The sequence below is a fragment of the Aquarana catesbeiana genome, linkage group LG03, assembly GCF_042186555.1.
Source record: "Aquarana catesbeiana isolate 2022-GZ linkage group LG03, ASM4218655v1, whole genome shotgun sequence".
Taxonomy (NCBI): domain Eukaryota; kingdom Metazoa; phylum Chordata; class Amphibia; order Anura; family Ranidae; genus Aquarana; species Aquarana catesbeiana.
Genome location: NC_133326.1, coordinates 187938919 through 187959748, shown reverse-complemented (window position 1 = coordinate 187959748; position 20830 = coordinate 187938919). Strand labels below are relative to the sequence as shown.

Genomic DNA, 20830 nt, shown 5'->3' with positions numbered 1-20830 from the left:
GCCACACCAATCAACAGCTTCATAGCTAAAAATCATTAGCTGCGAGCCTGCTGACGAACTCATGCTGTGGAGGCAGGGGACACCCCCACCTGTAAACCAAGAACTTCCCTTGCGACATACTGGTAAGTCGTGGGAGGACAACAAAGCCTCCCACCAACAGTAATAGATAAACTGCTGGTCGGCAAGTGGTTAAACCCAAAAAGCAAAAATGTATTATTTTTTTTCTTAGATGTGATGGCTGCACTTGGTTTCTTTTTTAAGCTTTCTTTCTTCTATTGCTCCTAATGCTCCAGCCAGTAAGTCTGTTGTTTTTCAAAGGAGCAAGCTCCCTTCCAGATGTACACTATATTGTCAAAAGTATTGGGGCACCTGCCTTTACACGCACTTGAACTTTAATGGCTTGCTAGTCTTAGTCTGTATAGTTCAATAATGAGTTAACCCACCCTTTGCAGCTATAACAGCTTCAACTCTTCTGGGAAGGCTGTCTATGGGAATGTTTGACCATTCTTCCAGAAGTGCATTTGTGAGGTCAGGCACTGATGTTGAATGAGAAGGCCTGGCTCGCAGTCTCCGCTCTAATTCATCCCAAGGGTGTTCTATCGGGGTGAGGTCAGGACTCTGTGAATGCCAGTCAAGTTCCTCCACACCAAACTTGCTCATCCATGTCTTTATGAACCTTGCTTTGTGCACCGGTCCAAATCATTTGGTGGAGGGGTATTATGGTGTGGGGTTGTTTTTCAGGATTAGGTTTGGCCCCTTAGTTCTAGTGAAGGGAACTCTTAAGGCATCAGCATACCAAGACATTTTAGACAATGTCATGCTCCCAACTTTGTGGGAACAGTTTGGGGATGACCCCTTCCTGTTCCAACATGACTGCACACCAGTGCACAAAGCAAGGTCCATAAAGACATGGATGAGCGAGTTTGGGGTTGAGGAACTTGACTGGCCTGCACAGAGTCCTGACCCCAACCAGATAGGACATCTTTGGGATGAATTAGAGGAGAGACAGCGAGCCAGGCTTTCTCATGCAACATCAGTGCCTGACCTCACAAATGCGCTTCTGAAAGAATGGTCATACATTCCTATAGACACACTCCTGAACCTTGTGGACAGTCTTCCCAGAAAAGCTGAAGCTGGTCTAGCTGCAAAGAGTGGGCCAACGCAATACTGAACCCTACGGGACTAAGACGCCAATTAAAGTTAATGTGCGTGTAAAGGCAGGTGTCCCAATACTTTTGACAATATACTGTATATATACTCATACCGAACATTAATTTACAGAGAATACAACCTCCCACCCAAAATTTCAACTACTGAGGAGGTGTTAAACTCCATCAGAAATAAGTCCAGACTTGTAACACATCAAAGGCACTGTTCTTCACAGCTCTTGTTGGCTTCCATTATTTTCTGCATCATAAAGCTACTTTCTTCGGTCCACAGCCTTCTTAGTGCAATACAAAGTGGTTTATCTGTTTCCTCCAACAACACAAAAACATTAAACCCTTTTGCGCCAGTCTCCTCCTTCTTTCCTGGATCGCTAATACTTTTCCACCTGCTTGTATCCGTATATGGTCCTCCATTCGAGCGTTGAGAGAGAGGAGAGATAAAATACTGATATTTCCAAATGGAAGATTGTGGTTTATTGTCAAAGGTTTGATGTTATAAAGTTTTACTTTCTACTTGAAGTTTTAACTTACCAGTCAGAATCCCAGCCACTGTTCTGAGGATCTTCAGTCAATGTAAATATAACTTCAAACCTGTTAAATCTGTGTTATACTTCCTGGTTGTGCAGATGACCAGGAAGTATTCACCTTTTCCTGTGTAGCGGCGCTGACATCCTTTGGTGAAGTTGACACACTTTCACTATCTGCTTGTTCGATTGATTGCTCATTTTTGATTTTATTTGATGTACGTATTTAGTGAAGGGGGGGGTTTTCTGTCTGTCTTTGTGGAAGGGACTCTGAGTCAATAAACAGGATTACGCTATGTGCACTTTTTCTCTATTTTTCTTTGATTCATTATGAGCCCTGAAAATCTGTGACCCTGCATATAGTGATGTTGACAACAAACTGCTGTTAAAGAGTGCTGACTCTGAATGCTTTATTGCTCCCCATTTCTGGTGAGTTTAACCCCCTAGGGGGAGAGTGTCTGTCACCGGGTGGATTTCGGAGTGATCGGTGGAAGGTGCATGTGGAGGACTGTTTTCATGATCACCTGTTAATTATCTGAACTACACCCTGAACTTTACATCACTACCCTTTATAAGGGACTCTCTTCTAAGGGACTGTTTTATTTTCCTTTTTATGTGTTGTTGGCCACATGTTTCAATTGCTCAACATTAGCGCTGTCTAGTGTGATAATTTAGTCTGATTAGGATTACTTTATAACACAGATTTAACATTGTTATATTTGGTTTGAGACAGCTGCTTCTACTAGATTTTCTCTCTGCTTAAACAGACAAAGTGGAGTGTAATCTCATTTATTTGTTTGTGAATAATTTATAGTCGCATACTGCTGTTTATTCATGTTTATGCACTTTTGAATGTTCACTATTATTTTAAATATTTTAATTATTTTATATATCTACACTTTGGGTCTGTTTGGCTACCTGGCGCTGAGTAGTGTCTCTGCAGGTCTGGTGAAACACTTTATTTTTAAATAACTTCAAACCTCCCTGCCAGATTCCCTCTTGTTCCCAGAGAGGTTTCTGTTTCAGATTTATAATTTACCACTCCTGTGTCATGGGAAGCAGTGAATTGGCACCTGTTCTCTTAGGAACTTCACATAAATACTGAATTCTGCATTCTGCGCCCTGAGCCCCCACCATTCTCTCATATAGTGTATTTTTGTATATTGGCCTAGAATTTTACAACAAAATTGCCTGTCCAAGAATCTGATCCCACCCCCCTCGGTGTATGTGTGCATGTAAGCTTGCATATCTGGTCCATCAATAGCCCGTATCTCTCAACCAAGCCAACTGTCTGTGGATGGTGTGGACAGGGCACAGCTAGTACACTTCAGAATCGTTGGCCCACTGTTGTACTATTGCTCTGGTGAAATGTGAGCCGTTTTCACTTTGTTCTTCTTTGGATTAATCATAAGCAACAATGAACTTCTGTAGAAATTGGAGCATTGCGACTTGATCAGCATGTTTGCAGGGGTGAACTAGCAAAAGTCCCAAATAGGTGTACACTGTAGTGCAACAATACCCCACATGATTTCCCAGGGCAAGTGTCCACACATTACACAGTTTCCTATGGAGTCCTTACCATGTTTATGGTTATGGGCAATCCTCTCTGCTGTACCCATTCTGATGTTTTTATCTGCCCCATATGTCTTGATTGCTTATGGGCCCAACTAGTCAAGCTCATAAAAACAGGATCAGTTGGCACAACTGTAGTCACCTTGGCAATCTTATCTGCTAGTCAGTTGTACTTTGCAAATGTGCATCAACATGCTCCACTTTTATGATGTGGAAGTGGACTTCTTTCCAGATGTAGTCCAAGACCTTCTTGCCTCCCCCTGACTCTTTTCCAGCAATCATCCAGTCATAGGTTCTCCATACTGGCTGGATCCTCCAATTCTGGTCTCCAGCAGGACTGTGTCCTAACTTGGGTTATAAGATACCACTATCTAGTGATGGCCAGATGAGGTGACTGCTGCTGAACTGTCAGTGATCACTGAATTTTTCTCCCCTTCTGACCAGAGACTCAAAGGGTGGAGCCTCTTCAATGCCTGCAGCATAAGAATGCATGCTCTTTTGGCTGGATGCTAGTGACAGGCCCTGCCAGTTGCATTGAAATGTCTCTGACATCCCCGGCTGCAATAACCTCTCTTTCCTGAAAGGTTGTGTAGGCCGCAAACAGGTACTTCTCCAGTGACATGTGCCTTCTCTGTGCTCCACCAGTTGCTTAGATCAAAATCCAATTGGTATTGCTCTCTGTCCTTTCTTTTCATTTGAAGGAACGGCCGCCGATGCCGGTTTCTTCAGAGCCTTGTGCTGTGACCAGCGGCTCCCGCATGTGACGTCACGCAGCTCCGGCCAATCACACAACCAGAGAGCGTGGACCCAGAAGGAAGACGGGTGAAGATGAATGTGACCTGCAGTGGGGACGATGAGAGCTTTGTTTGCAGGTGTCACATAATGTGCTAGTATGTGATAAATACTAGCACATTATGCCTTTACTTTGCAGGTAAAAAAAAACAAACAAAAAAGAAACACAGTTTACATCCTCTTTAAATGTTAACATTTTTCTATAGAGTTTTATATTGCAAGCTAAAAAGCGGTACAACGGAGGAAAAACAGTCCTTGCAACTGAGGCACAGTTGGAAGCTATGCAATTACTGCAGTGGCATGCTTATTTGTATACCGGCAGCCCTTCTCCATTCAGAGACACACTGATTAATACGCAATTTGCATCTAGAAGAAACTTTTTCTGCTCAGTCTCGATCTGAGAAGAGAACATGCCTCTATTTAGTTTTCCTAACGCTAGCCCGGTTTCTCAGGTGTTAATATAAGTGGCGGCATTTTCTAGTCCTAATAAGACGGCATAGCAATAGGTAAAAATGAGGCTTTGGTCTCCCAGAAAATGGCGCCTTTAGTCAATCGTAGCAAAACAAGACGTTGACAGTTTGACGCAGGCGCGAAACCCGAACACCACTTCCGGCGCGCTGTGGTGACGTCGTCCGTCTCCTAGTAACCACAAACGCCGAGCGGAGACATGGCGGCCAGCAGGGCGATGGAAGCAGAAGAATATCTGCGAGAACACAAGATCATAGATCTGGTGAATAATCTGACCAGCCTGCTGCTTTACCAACAGCCAGGTAATCAGTAACTTCTCCCGGTCTCCACACTACAATGCCCGTTCGTGTTACAGCTGAACTTCACACGGAGTTATAGGGGAATTAACTTGCCATTACCTAGGCTGTTTTGGGGCTTGTTAATGCTCACAGCTGAGGGGCAGTAAAGCTCATTGTTTGAGCTGCGCGTTTGTTGCCCCCTCAATTGCTACCCCCTTTATCTGCAGAGACAGCGGTTTGCGGTGTACACGTACCGTGCCTGTGATTTGTGGCTGCAGCAGGAACTATATCCTCTGTTGCTTAGAGCAGGTGTAGTGCCCGCTGAACATGACTTATTCAAGTGAATGAGGCAGATCTGCAAGTGCCCCGCATCAATCAAGGGGTTTAAGCCGTCCGTGAGCAGTACAATAGCCCCTTACCCCTTGTCAAATGCTCTCTGAAGAGCGATCTTTACACGGATTGCTCTTTTGAGACCAAAGTTCATGTGAACAAGCCCTGCGTTCCCTCACTAAACATTGTATTAGCTGCAAGTAAATCCATGTTTATCTTCCAGAACACTGGACAGTGTAGTCTCAATGGACTTTAAAGTGACACTGTCATTGGAGAAAAAAGAAATGTATTATACCTACCTCTCTCAGACTGTGTTGCCTAGGGCTGCAACTAACGATTATTGTTTTGAATAATCGGTTAATAACCTTAAAAGTGTGGTGTATAATTTAGTTAATATGTAAAGTTTTTTTTAAAAAAAGGCAATTTATTCTTAAATATCTCTATGCAGTGGTAAATATAAATAACCAACTATATGGTTAGGGAGAAAAATCTGTAATCCACTCTGAGAAAAACAGACAGAAGAGATATACTGTATATACCATGAGAAGGTATATACTGTATATACTATTAGAGTAGAGATACTGTAAATACTATTAGAGGAGAGATATACTGCATATACTATTAGAGGAGAGATATACTGCATATACTATTAGAGGAGAGATATACTGTATATACTATTAGAGGAGATTTACTGTATATACTATTAGAGGAGAGATATACTGTATATACTATTAAAGGGTGAATCTTGTAAATATCATCAGACTCGGAGATCATTTTTTTTTTATTTAAAAAACAATGTCTACCTTCAAAAAAAAAATAAAAAATGTAATTTTTAGAACGTTTGTTCGATTTTCTAATCATTAGTGGGGTCAAACCGACGTTCATTTTCCTTGTCAAAAGAAGTTTATTGAGTATACAATATTATAAAGATACATAAAGTAAGTTTACAAGGATCTATAAAGTAAGCTCATTGTTTTACAGTAGGGTTTATATAGGTAAATATCATGAAATTTCAAATATTAAACATTGGGTTCACGTAAACCTAAATTAAAGATATATATCATTTCCTTAGTTACTTTTGTAGGTATTTAAATGATTTATACCTACTATACATATTGTTTACAAGTAGAGTGTATATAGTCAAATAAATTCTGATAATGAGCTTTAATCGTAAGGTGGAGAAAAGGAAAGAGAAAGAAGAAAAAGGATTGAAAGGTAGAGGTATGGTCCACAAGGTTGTCCCGCTCGTCAGTTTATTATTCTTTTTAGTTCTCTTTGAAGCCTTAGAATGGGTGTCTCTGTAAGTCATTTAATCTGTTACCATGGCAACAGGACAGAGTCATTGAAATTTGACAGGAACTGTTGTTTTATCCAAGGATGCCAAAGTTTTTCAAATTTTGGAATATGATTTTGATCGATGGCTACCATCTTAGCATGGGACATTGTATTATTCATTCTGTGAATTGTTTCTGCTAGTACCAATGTAGGAGATTTCCATGCCTTGGCCACTGTTTGTAAAAAAAACAAGTGAAAATTTCAAACAACATTCTTTCATTCAGCGAATGTACAAAAATTTTTGTATGAATATTCAAAATAGTCTGAAAATTGATCCGTGTGGCCAGCATAAGGCTCGGTACACACGTATGCAGTTTACTTTTTATGTGTTTCTGCAGTGCTTTTTGCTGTGTGTTTTGATTTTTGCACACGTGATTTTTTTTGCGATTTGCGCTTTTGCTCTTTTTTTGGCCAATTTGTTGTTGGGCAGATTAAAAAACACAAATTGCTGCAAAAACGCATTACATGCATTTCTGCAGCTTCTCCATTGAAGTATATTGAAACAAAAAAGCACCGTTTTGCGTTAAAGTCCCTGAGCCTTTACGCAGCAGCTGAAAAAAGCATAGATGTGAACGTGTCCAATAGGAAACTATATAAATGAACTGTAGTGCGTTTCTGCAAAAAACACCAAAAAAACACATAGGTGTGATGCAGGTCTAAGACGTTTAGTAACCTAATAGGGTTAAAAAAACTAAAATTAGCCCTTTATAGTACAAAAAAGCAGATAATCACTACTGTAAGGGGTTCTTTTTTTACTATAGAACTGTGAAAGTAATATTTACAGTAGTGATTATTTGCTCTTTTTGTACTATAAAGGGCTCATTTTAAATTTTTTTAACCCCATTATGTTACTGGCTGATTAATCAATTATGAAAATAGTAATCGATTAATTTCATAATCGATTAGTTGTCGATTAATCGATTAGTTGTTTCAGCCCTAGTGTTGCCTCTCCTGTAGGGCTACAGCCTTCATCAGAATCTGCAGTATTTCACCCTATAGGGAATGTGTCGTGCCTTTGTGTAGGTTTTAATTTTATATACACAGACACACTCACCGGCCACTTTATTAAGTACATCTGTTCAGTTGCTTGGTAACACAAATTACTAATCAGCCAATCACATGACAGACACTCAATGCATTTAGGCATCTAGACATGGTGAAGATGACTTGCTGAAGTTCAAACCAAGCATCAGAAAGGGGATTTAAGAGACTTTGACCGTGGCATGGTTGTTGGTGCCAGACTGGCTGGTCTGAGTATTTAAAAAAAAAACTGCTAATCTACTGGGATTTTCATGCACAACCATCTCTGGGGTTTACAGAGAATGGTCCGAAAAAGAGAAAATATCCAGTGAGTGGCAGTTGTGTGGACGAAAATGCTTTGTTGATGTCAGAGGAGAATGGGTAGATTGGTTCGAGATGATAGAAAGGCAACAATAACTCAAATAACCACCATCAATAAATCAAATATTTATTTTGCCTGACTTTAGAATTCTGTTTGTAGAACGACCCCGAGAGTTTCTCATCTCTCAACTGGAAAAGCTGAAGCTTGCTAGGCTTGCAGATTTGGAATATCCTTGTCTTTTTGATGAATCTAATGTGGAAGCAGTTTTTGGAATCCTAGACCCTGCTGGACAAGGTTACATAACAGGGACTCAGTACATTGAAGGTAAGAAACGGCACAATTCAGTTGATGCCTAAACTCAGTTTTTTATATACTGCCATGTTTTATTTTTTTTACATTATTGTTTTACTTCCAGAAATCCCCTGTTGCCTGTTGATGTCACACGTACGTGCAGGGTAACGAGTAGGGCCCTCTGATTCCTCCTGTATTGAATTGTAACTGTAATGTCTGCCTATATGTTGTAAAGCGCTGCGCAAACTGTTGGCGCTATATAAATCCATAGTTGCCAACATTGTCAAATTTATAGGGACACTTTTTTGTCTATAGGCGGAGTCTTGTTATAATTGGCGGAGGTGCATTCATTTCTAGGCATGCCATAGTGGGGGGAGAAAAATGTGATGTGAATGGGCGTGGTTTAAACTGAATATTGGGCGTGGTTTGAATGGGTGTGTCTCAAAGGGGGTGGGGTTTGAGTCTGAGATGAACGACAGATGGAGGGAGAAAGAAAGACAGAAATAGGGAGGGAGGGACAGCAGGCCCAGATCCTACACCACAACAGCAATATGTGTGTCCCAGAAAGTTTAACAATCAGCAGATAAAGATACTCCAAACACCTAATGTTAGCACTTCAATCATCCCGGCACCATGGTTGTTATGGTGTCAGGATGATTGAAGCACATTATTTCTGTTATTACATTGTAATATAAAATGAAATAGTTCAACTTACCATAATGCAGAATCAGTGGGAGCCCTGAGTGTGTCACTTGCTCGCCCCCTGCCACCAGATGCCATCAGGCATTCCCAGCAGAGTCCCTCCTTGCATCAGGCATTCCCAGCAGAGTCCCTCCTTGCATCAGGCATTCCCAGCAGAGTCCCTCCTTGCATCAGGCATTCCCAGCAGAGTCCCTCCTTGCATCAGGCATTCCCAGCAGAGTCCCTCCTTGCGTCAGAATCACAAGTAAAGGCGCAAAAGCTTAGAACCATCAATATCCCAGATACAATTTAAAGTCTGTTGTGGGACACAATCTATATTCGTCCATGTAAATATTTAGTAATAAGTGGGCGATAAAAAGTCCAGAGCACTCAGGGCTGCCATCACATAGGAACATTCAGGACAGTTGGGAAGTATGTAAATCCTGTATTATAATAATAATAATAATAAAATGCCTAATATATATATATATACACTCATGTGTTGGGGTTGGGAGGACCGGCTACTGATTACATAAACCGTGTTTGGCTAACACAGTGATCACTAGCTGTAGACAACATTACAGCTTTTGTCTTAAATCCTTTTAATGCTTGCTCTAGTTTAAAGTCACACTTGTGACTGCATTATACCTGACCCTGATCACTTCTTAAAGGCTAGGTTCACATTTTACAAAAAAATAATAATTGCACATTTTTTGCAGGTTAAAAAATGTGCATTTATTTTTTTAAACAGGAGCCTGCAAAGTATTGCACCCACGATCATCAGATTGCAGGTGTTATTTCAGGCTCCTGTCAGCTGGAGGAAGTGTGAATGGACTAAAAGCATGCTGATCAGCACACCTGTGGCCCATTCGAACTACAAGTTTGTCTGCTGTGGAGGCAGATTGGACCTATAGTTTTCTCATTACAGATTCCTGTGCCGTTTTTAAAATATGACAGCGGATGCAGGAAGAGGATCCTCTGCCCACTGTCAAGGAGAAGGGGTGAGCAGGGATGCAAGGGGAGGTTGCTGAACATGTTACCCCCCCCCTAAGTACAGGTGTAACATATTCAGAAAGGTAAACTTCTCCTTTGATTGTGTCAAAAACTGTCACACTTAGCTGCCCAGGAATACAGATATACAGGTCTGTAAATATGATGCAGAAACTTTACTAAAGGAGACACAGCCTGATTTACAGCTAACCACTGATTTGCTTTATAAATGGTCTCCATCCTCGCTAGTGGAGAAGCATGTAAACAAAATAAATAAATATAAAATAGACTAGGTCTTGATCTAGGCTACTGTCAGGGTCAGTTTTAGTGCCAGTGTGTTTTAGGTAGGATGCAGAAAATAGAAAAGCAAAATGTGTACTATACACAGGTACAAACATGCACATACAGTGCCTTGAAAAAGTATTCATACCCCTTGATATTTTACACATTTTGTCATGTTGCAACCAAAAACGTAAATGTATTTTATGTGATAGACCAACACAAAGTGACACATTTGTGTTGGTCTATGATACAACATGATACATGATAAATGGTTTTAATTTTTTTTTTTTTTACAAATAAATATGTGAAAAGTGTGGCGTGCATTTGTATTCAATAGTCAATACTTTGTAGAATCACCTTTCGCTGCAGTTGCTACTGCAAGTCTTTTTGGGGATGTCTCTACCAGCTTTGTACATCTAGAGAGTGACATTTTTGTCCATTCTAATTTGCAAAATAGCTCAAGCTCTGTCAGATTGGATGGAGAGTGCCTGTGAACAGCAAGTTTTGCCACAGGTTCTCAGTTGAATTTAGGTCTGGACTTTGGGCCATTCTAAAGGCCCGTACACACGATCTGACTTTTTGACAACAAACATGCAAATTAGCTGTTTTGGAGCAACATCCGACCGTGTGTACGCTCCATTGGACAAACTTTTTCTGTTTCCATCGGACTTTTGTTGGCTGTGCAAACGCACAAACTTTCCGGCAACAAAAGTCCGATGGAGCAAAGTCCGATCGTGTGTACACAAAACCATCGGACTTTTGTACAAACTACAGTGCGCAGCTGCGAGAATGTTTCCAGCGCGAACCCATGGCGCTGGTTCTCGGCGACAGGGTACTTTACATCTCGTGCTGGCTGCAATAGGAAAAACACATTTTCCTATTGCGGCGAGAGCGAGAGGGAATTCCCCTCTGGGGGGCATACCAGGCCCTTAGGTCTGGTAAAGATTTTAAGGGGAACCCCCTACGCCGAAAAAACAGCATGGGGGGCCCCCCAAAATCCATACCAGACCCTTATCTGAGCACGCAGCCTGGCCGGTCAGGAAAAGGGGTGGGGACGAGCGAGCGCTCCCCCCCTCCTGAACCGTACCAGGCCGCATGCCCTCAGCATGGGGGGTGGGTACCCCAAAGCACCTTGTCCCCATGTTGATGAAGACAAGGGCCTCTTCCCGACAACCCTGGCCGTTGGTTGTTGGGGTCTGCGGGCGGGGGGCTTATCGAAATCCGGGAGCCCCCTTTAATAGAGGGGCCCCCAGATCCCGGCCCCTCACCCTATGTGAATGAGTATGGGATACATCGTACCAGTACCCATTCACTTAGGGAAAAAAGTCTCAATAAAAACACACACTACACAGGTTTTTAAAGTAATTTTATGAGGCAACTCCGGGGGTCTTCTTCCGACTTCGGGGGTCTCTCCGGCATCTTCTCCCGATGTCCGGTTCTTCTCTGCTCTGTCCGGTTCTTCTCCGCTTTCTCTGGCGTCTTCTCCCGATGTTCGGATCTTCTCCCGGTGTTCGGCCTCTTCTCCTGCTCTCCGGTTCTTCTGCCGGGCTCCTCCGCTATCTTCTGCTCTTTTGCTAGCGGTGGCCCAGTCTTCTTCGTCGTCTTCTCCCCTCTTCTCTTCTTCTGATGTTGACACGACACTCTCTCCCGCTGTAATGCTGTGTGGAGCGCTCCGCAATGAATTATATAGGCGGTGACATCACAGTCCCGGGGCATGCTGGGACTGTGGGGTCATAAGGGGGCGTGGTCATAGGACGAACCCTTTTTTTTTTTTTTTTTTGTAAATTTATAAACGATCAGGTTGTATCAAGTGAATAGATACCAAACCCAAAATTGTCCATAGGCGACACTCAAAAATCTTTTTACAGGTTATCAGTTTAGAGGTAACAGGAAATGATGTCATTATTGCTGATACTTCTGTATGCACAGCAATACCAAATATGTGTGGCATAATCTTCATTTTTGCATCAAAGCTTTTCCTACTTTACAATTTTACTTGTTTTGTTCCTGCAGCTTTAAAAACCTTGGGCATAGACATTAACAACTTACCTGCACCTCCGGAGAAAATCACACTGGAAGTCTTTAAACATGACGTGTAAGTGTGTATACTCTTTATATTTTGATATAATATTTTTGAAATGAAATCTTTAATATTTTTTGGCATGATAAGGGGGGATTTCTGCCAAACACAGGCTGTGCCACGCCCCTCTCAGCCTGTGTCTTGGCATAAGAGGGACGTGAAGGCTCCATCAATCTACATTTAATGTCCAACCTCCATGTATTTAGCTGGTTAGAGGACATGGAGGAGAAGGTAGGGAGTGGGCTGTCATTTACCGCTGTGTATACACCCACATGTGTGACTCTGTAGTCACATGGGCTGCTCAGATGTGATAGGGAGGAAATGCTAAAGGTAGAAGTACACTGAAAACTGAGCATGTGCACTAGCTGCCAACACTGCTCTGCAAAATCCCCAATTGCAGTGGGGACATGAACAGCAGGATCAACCAGGTTTTTTTGCAGGATACAGAAAACCAAACCCATAATGACTGAGAGTATGAACAGCATGTAATACAGCATTTGATAATTTTGTGGGTTTAGTGACACTTTAAGGTTGGGGAAGGTTATGTGTCAATAAGGTGCAAACTGCCCAAGTAAAGGGAAGAAAAAAAAAAGTTTATGGCAACAGCAAGTGCAATTGTTTTCATTTTCTAATGAACTTTATTGACCTGATTATAGAGCCAAGCACCAAAAGGGCTGTTATATTGCCAGAAGATGTGCTTCTCTATCAAGGAGTCTGCTAGTTGTAGATCTTCCTCCAGATGGACACTGTGCAAGGCCTGATTCACACATGCGGGTGCATTTTGCGTTTTTCAATACACGCTTTTGGTCCCTTGAAGTCCATGAAACCTAAAAACCAGAAAATAAAGTCCCTGGCTCTTTCCATAAAATGCACAGATGTGAACTACATCCATAGGAAACTAATGGACTGTAGTGAGTTTCTGCAAAACTGAAAACGCACTAAAAAATGCATAGGTGTGAACCAGGCCTTAGAGTCGTGTGGCTGACATGTGCATTTTATTAGGTGGATTGCATTGTAATGAGAGATACAAGGTGTTGCATCTAATATGAACTAATCTTTCCCCCACAGGAGAACTCATCTGAAAAAAATGTGTGCGACGTTTAAGGCATAGCTCCATTACAGCTCACCACCTATTCTGAATCTGTTTCTATTTAATAAAAAGTCCAGAATTTGTAAAACGAGTCTCGTGTTTTTTTTGGCTCTAGTGGGTGAGAAAAAACTGATTAAACATTAAAAGGAAATAAAATAGGAAAGTTTGCATTTGTTTAATGTTCATTAGAGAATACCTTCATGAAACAATAAGCATGTTAGGCCATTAGCATGCAGCATCTGAAGAACAATGCAAATACACTGCACAGAGAAAGTAAGTACACAGGAAAAGTACAACAGATTCCCAAGAAAAATAAATCAGTTCTCGATTTGTTCTGTTAATTATTTTCTGGAGCAGGGGCTTGATAAACAGCGTAAACCTGAAGTGTAATGGTCCTGAAAATAATAGTTCGAGGAATCCATGATCTGTAAACTACATGTATTTTAGGGGAATAGTACACCTAGCAACTGCGAGAAGGAATAGATGGACAAATAAAGGACAAGAGCTTCAATTGGCTACAAGGTCACATGTAATGGCATGAGTCTTGGTGGTTTTTGTTTTTTTTTGTTTTTTTTGTGGGAAACAGATTACTAACTCAAACCCAAGCTTGTACTCCAAAAGAAAAAAAAATGGTGTGGGTGCCCTAATGCAGTGGTTCTTAACCACCAGGCCCCAGTCTTTCTCAGGCTGGGCCCTGATTTCCAGTCTTCTTTGAAAACAAAACTTTATCTGTTGGAATAGAAGGAGGTGGCTGTGGCTGTGGCTGTGGCTGTGGCTTGGCAAGAGTACACTGTCTTCCATTCCCACTGGCTCTTGCACTGGAGGTCTTACACTGCCCCGGGCACCCGACAGTCCCTGCAAAGTGGTGCACATGGGGGGTGAGGGAATTCCAATGGCAGTACACAACAGCATGGATGTCTACAGTGGAGCCTCATTTGCAGGCAGGAGACCTGTCTGAAGCTGAAGGGGAGCGAGGAGCTGGTTTATCAACACAGAGCTGCAATGAAAATACACAGAAGCCTCTGATGACCACTAGGCTCAGCTGAACCACCATGAATGATAGGTTGGCAGGTAAGTGTTGAATCTACTGCTGGGATGTTGTGTGTGGCTCTGGGGTATGCACTCACTTTTACATTCTCCTCCTTGGCTCTTCTTATGATCTATTGCTATTTTTAGGGAAACCTTATACAAGAATTTATTTGGTTTCTGTGGGATACAGCTGCAATCATGTTTTCTTCTCTTTTGGTATAATGGATCAGCCTTCTAGGTTCTTATAACACTGAATGTATTTAAAGCAGGGCTGCCCAACCTTTTTGAAGAGCAAAGGCCACTTAAGCGACTTGGCAACCGGTTGCGGGCCACGATGAATGGAGCGGGGGGATGAAAGGTCCGTGTCCACTCTGCATATGCAGAGCAGACACGAACACAGCTCGCTGTACTCTATGGGCCCTTCGATCTGATCTGTCCAGATGGATCCCCTTCTGTTTTTTTTTTATTTAGCAGATCAGATTGGAGGTAGGTGGGTGTAAATGGACACAAGTCTGTTTATATCAGCCGCTCCATAGAGGTGAATGAAGGGTCCGATTGAGTCGGTCCAATCGTATTAATGGGGCCTAAGGCTGCTTTTAACACTGATGCGCTGCGGTTTACCCACACCGCGGGTGCAGTGCAGCTGTGGCTTTTCTGCGGTTAAGCTGCACTTTGCCATAGACTTCTATGATATCCTGCATCTGAAAAAAGCACCAAACCCAAAGGTAATAACAGAAGTCTGTGGCATAGTGCAGCTAAACCTGCGGATCAGTTTGAAAGCAGCTCGGTAACAACTGCAGAACAGATATGCCCATATATACACTGTGATTTTAGTAATAAACTGATCTTTAATCACAGTCTTCCATTCAGGTATCGCCAGCTGTTGCTGTCCCAGGCACAGCACATTTGGTATCGCTCTGCCTGTGACAGGAGTTGGCACTATACAGGAAGCACTGGCTTATGCGGCTCTGCTCCACAGCTGCTTGCTTCCTCTACCGCCGGCTCTATTCACAACACTGATGCTCTGGGCTTGCCAACCTGCTAGCCCACAGCAGGAGGTCGTGAGCCACATCAGAGGGCTCTACAGGCCACTGGTTGGGCACCCCTGATTTAAAATGTCTACATTTATTTTGTTTGTTATGGATAGAGTAGAGGAGGTTTGGAATGGGGGTTGGCAATAGGCCCATCACAGCCATGTCGGGGCATGGAAGGTTTTAAATGAAATTACTGGGCCCTGGTCTCTCCAAGCTTGAGAATCACTGCTCTAATGCATCCACGATGTGAAAACTGCCTAATTTAACTTTAACATGAATCTGTGCCTAGATCATGCACCTTAACCACTTGACAACTGGGCACTTAAACCCCCTTCCTAACCAGACCAATTTTCAGCTTTTGGTGCTCTCACATTTTGAATGACAATTACTCAGTCATGCAACACTGTATCTATATGAAATTTTTGTCCTTTTTTTCACACAAATGGAGCTTTCTTTTGGTGGTATTTAATCACCGCTGGGTTCTTTATTTTTTGCGCCGTAAAAGAAAAAAAGACCGAAAAATCTGTAAAAAAATACATTTTTCTTCATTTCTGTTATAAGATTTTGCAAATTAGTAATTTTTCTTCATATATTTTGGCCAAAATTTATACCGCTACATATCTTTGGCAAAATTAACCCAAATCGGTGGATATTATTTGGTCTTTGTGAAAGTTATAGAGTCCAAAAGCTATGGTGCGAATATCTGAAAATTGATCACACCTGAAGTACTGACGGCCTATCTAATTTCTTGAGACCCTAACATTCCAGAAAAGTACAAATACCCCCCAAATGACCCCTTTTTGGAAAGAAGACATTCCAAGGTATTTAGAAAGATGCATGGTGAGTTTTTTGAAGTTGTCATTTTTTCCCACAATTCTTTGCAAAATCAAGATTTTTTTTTTTACTTTTTTTTTTCCCACAAAATTGTCATATTAGCAGGTTATTTCTCACACACAGCATATGCATACCACAAATTACACCCCAAAACACATTCTGCTATTACTCCCGAGTACGGCGATACCACATGTGTGAGACTTTTACACAGCGTGGCCACATACAGAGGTCCAACATGCAGGGGACACCTTCAGGCGTTCTGGAGCACCCAGGCCAATTCTGACATTTCTCTCCTACATGTAAAAATCATCATTTATTAGCTAGAAAATTACACAGAACCCCAAAACGTTATATATGTTTTTTTAGCAAAGACCCTAGAGAATACAATGGCGGTCGTTGCAACTTTTTATCTCGCACGGTATTTGCGCAGCAATTTTTTTAATGCGTTTTTTTGGAAAAAAACTGTTTTGTGCTTTACAAAAACCAAAACAGTAAAGTTAGCCTAATGTTTTTGCATAATGTGAAAGATGAAGTTACGCCGAGTAAATAGATACCCAACATGTCACCTTTCAAAATTGCACGCGCTTGTGGAATGGCGCCAAACTTTGCTACTCAAAAATCCCCATAGGCGACGCTTTAAAATTTTCTACTGGTTACATGTTTTGAGTTACAGAGGAGGTCTAGGGCCAAAATTATTGCTCTTGCTCTACCGATCGCAGCGATGCCTCACATGTGTGGTTTGAACACCGTTTTCATATGTGGGCGGGACTTACGTATGCGTTCGCTTCTGCATGCGAGCACACAGGGACAGGGGCGCTTTAAAATTTTTTTTTTTTTTTTTTTTTTTTATTGTTCATTTTACTTTATTTATTTTAGTTTGATGCTTTTTTCCAAAAAAAAAAATTTGGACCACTTTTATTCCTATTACAAGGAATATAAACATCCTTGTAATAGGAATATGGCATGACAGGTCCTCTTTACAGTGAGATATGGGGTCAATAAGACCCCACATCTCACCTCTAGGCTGGGAAGCCTGAAATAAAAAAAAAAAAAAAAACGATCCTGGCTTCGATCGTAGCGGTGAGTCGGTAGAAGCGCGGGAGGGGGGGACATCCCCTTTCGCCTCCCGTAAGAACGATCAAGCAGTGGAACAGCTGCTATGATCGTTCTCATGGTGTAGGGAATCGCCGGCTGAAAAAGCTGATATCTGAATGATGCCTGTAGCTGCAACCATCATTCAGATATCCCCGCACAAAGTCAAGGACGTTGTATGACGGCCGGTGGGCGGGAAGTGGTTAAAACGCTTTTTTTTTTTTAACACAAAGTTGTCCATTTATACAATATTTCTACCACATAACATGTACATACCAAAAATGACACCCCAAAATAGATTCTCCTGCTCCTCCTGAGTACGGCGATACCACATGTGTGAGACTTCCACAGCCTGGCCACATACAGAGGCGGGGGCATGGCGGAGCATGGCGGGGGCATGGCGGAGGCATGGCGGAGCATTGCAGAGTATTGTGGGGGTATTGCAGAGTATTGCACAGCATTGCATAGTAGTAGGGATGGCTGAGCATGGATGGATGGCTGGATGTCTCTGTGCAGCGCTGTGGGCACTACACATACAGCCCACAGCGCTGCAGCCATCCATCCATCTCCCTCTCCTCCACAGTGTACCGATCGGTACACAGGAGGGGAGGAGAGGAACCGGCGTCATCTGATGATCATCATTTGACGGCGCGATCACATGGTAAACGGCCGCAATCAGCGGCCATTTACCGGGATCCGTGGACCGCCGGGTCCTCTGAACCCGGCGGTCACGGATGTGTTCGGGTGCGCGCCCCAGGGGGGCGCGCGAGAGGGGAATTCTGGGAGGACGTCATAGTACGTCCTCCCAGAGTTATCCAACCGCCCTGCAGCCGTCATTTGGCTATGGGCCGGTTGGTAAGTGGTTAAAATGTTTACACATTCTGAACAAGCAGTAAAAGCACTTTGAAACAACCCCTACATCCACCTCTGTAACTGTAGACGTTGTACAGAATTTTTTTTTTTTTAATTTTAAAGAGGAACTGCAGTCTGCTCACATAATTTGAAATAAAACCATCTTTGCCTTTCTGAAGCTTCCCTCCAAACACTTTGCATATTATTTTATATATACTGTGATTCTGTACTTGCCAAATATGCTGCAGAAATCTCCCTCCACTGAGTCTGGCTGCAACCATTTTACTGTGGGTAGCTGAAGTTGCTGCCTGTTCACTTCCTGGATATACACAGAGGCACACCTGCAGCTCTGATTAGCCCTCTTATGACTCATCCCCCCCCCTCCCTTCCTGGCAAACTCTCACAAGAATGAGAGAGATCTGTGCACGATGTCATAAGCCTAGGCTTTTTTTCCCAGACAAGAAACAGGAATTGGGTTGTATAAGGTATTTACTGGCAGAAAAAAAAGGTTTTACTATCCAAAGGTAAAACAACAAGGGCAGAAGATTTAATAGATAGAAATATGAAAAAAAGTAAAGTCCATTAACAGGCATTCAGAAAAAAAAATAGGATGCGTTGCCCCCTACCGGAAGTTGGGGCACTGGCAAACAGAATAATCAAACTATCCACTGTATAATCCTTTTAACCAGCATGGCTCGGTTTTATGAAGTGAAGAGCCATACCAAGGGAAAGAGCAAAAAAAAAAAAGCTGAGGTGTGGGACACATGTCCCTCAATGGTCTCTTAAAAAAAAAAAAAAAAAAAAATGATTTTACAGTTGGAACAAAAATTCAAATTTTCCTTTCTGTCCATTGAAGTACACAGGGATTAAGTCCAACTGGGGAGGTGAGTAACAGCGACTGACAAGCACATATGAAGGGACAAATTTGCTTTGAATCTAGGAGACAGCTTTTTTTTAACCACTTGCCTACTGGGCACTTTCACCCCCTACCTGCCCAGGCCCATTTTCGGCTTTGAGCGCTGTCACACTTTGAATGACAATTGCGCAGTTATGCAGAACTCTACACATATGACATTTTTATAATTTTTTTTCACACAAATATAGCTTTCCTATGGTGGTATTTAATCACCACTGGGTTTTTTTTTTATTTTTTGCTAAACAAAAACCCCTTTCTTCATTCCCGTTATAAGATTTTGCAAATAAGTAATTTTTCTTCTTCACTGATGTGCAGTGATGAGGCTGCACTGATAAGGCAGCATTGATTGTTACTAATGGGGCTGCACTGATGATCAGTGCTCTGATTATTAGTGTAATTGTCCCCTGTCAGAGGAGAGCTAGTTATCGGCTTTCCTTTCCTCACGCTGTGACAGCACTGAGGAAAGGAAATGGTGATAACCAGCATTTGTTTACATTTGACCAGCTGTGATTGGACATAGCTGATCACATGGTAAAGGGCTACTGGGGCGGAGTTCTGGGAGGACGTCCATAGACACCCTCTCAGAACTGAACGACCGCGCTGTAGCCGTATTTCGGCTATAGCACGCTTGGCAAGTGGGAGGCAGGTGCAGATGGCTAACAAAAGTCCAGGCACCAGGACGCAATTTCTAGTCGCCATGGCAACCTGGGATTTGTTGAGCCCTGTCATAAGCATTACACTGCCAACCTTTATGATTCAAAGAAGGTTCCGTGATATGAATGAGGTTGCCTGCCCAGGTAACCAATCTTTCAAAAAGATAACCAAAGAATGTGAGAATCTTCACTGCCTAACATCCCATTAACAATAAATAAGAGACCCCTGAGACTGTTAGAAAACTTAAGGGTACCAACCATGAAATCAGTACGAATGAAAGGTCTACTGTAACCCTAGAATGGTGTAAGGGAACGCCAGAACAAGATGAGAAAAAAACATCCACTTCAACACCTGGAGAGGTATCTGGGGCTAAAGGAATTTTGCAGGACACGCATAACCTTGAGCACAAAACATAGTTTTAAAAATGTCTGTAATTCCTGGAGGTATAGGAATAAATATCAATAATAAAAAGACTGGCTAACGCCATAAACGTTTGCAAGGCTGCCTTTAGAAGTGGGTTGAGAAACCACAATCTGAAATGCAAGAGTGAAGAGAAAAAAAGTGCGAAGCAGGCATCGTGTAGCACAATTAAGATAAAAAAAAATTATATAAAACAGCAATGGCACTCACGAGCGGGTGGGGGATTATGACAGTTCGCAGTGGATGGGAAGTCCAAGTATGAATCGGGAGCTATGGTCTTTATCCGTTATAGGAAAAAGGCAAGCTGTATAGATTGAGTGAGATCAGTCTGAGATCCGTCCAGAAGGAGTCGGCGTCGAGCTGCACTGTAATAGCCGGGATGGTCCGTCCGGTGTTTGGATATCCGTCCAAAGTATGCATCTCCAGCGGGAGTGTAGAGAGGAGCTGTCAGTCCGTCCGTCATGAGAGCCAATGTGAAAGTGTTTCAGAAGCAAGCCGTGTTTCCTTCATTAACCTCTGCAGGCCGATCTCGCTCCCTCTATACAGCTTGCCTTTTTCCTATAACGGATAAAGATCAGAGCTCCCGGTTCACACTTGGACTTCCCATCCACTGCGAACTGTCATCATCCCCCACCACACCCACTTGTGAGTGCCATTTCTGTTTATATCGTACTTTTATCTTTTAATAAAATTGTGCTACACGATGCCTGCTTGGTGCTTTTTTTTTTCCCCATCCCTCTTACCTTTAGCAGGATCCCAGCTTGTTCTGCCTGTGTAA

The 20830-nt window shown here is 42.4% G+C and overlaps 1 protein-coding gene across 1 annotated transcript; it reads left to right on the top strand.

The window, feature by feature from the left end:
* The first annotated feature begins 4651 nt into the window (after positions 1 to 4651).
* On the top strand, positions 4652 to 13309 carry EFCAB10 (EF-hand calcium binding domain 10). The gene is made up of 4 exons (XM_073619650.1): positions 4652 to 4824; positions 7967 to 8131; positions 12065 to 12146; positions 13200 to 13309. Exons 1-4 carry the CDS (start codon positions 4722 to 4724, stop codon positions 13240 to 13242), a joined length of 393 nt encoding a protein of 130 aa, XP_073475751.1. The 5' UTR covers positions 4652 to 4721; the 3' UTR covers positions 13243 to 13309.
* The last annotated feature ends 7521 nt before the right edge of the window (positions 13310 to 20830 follow it).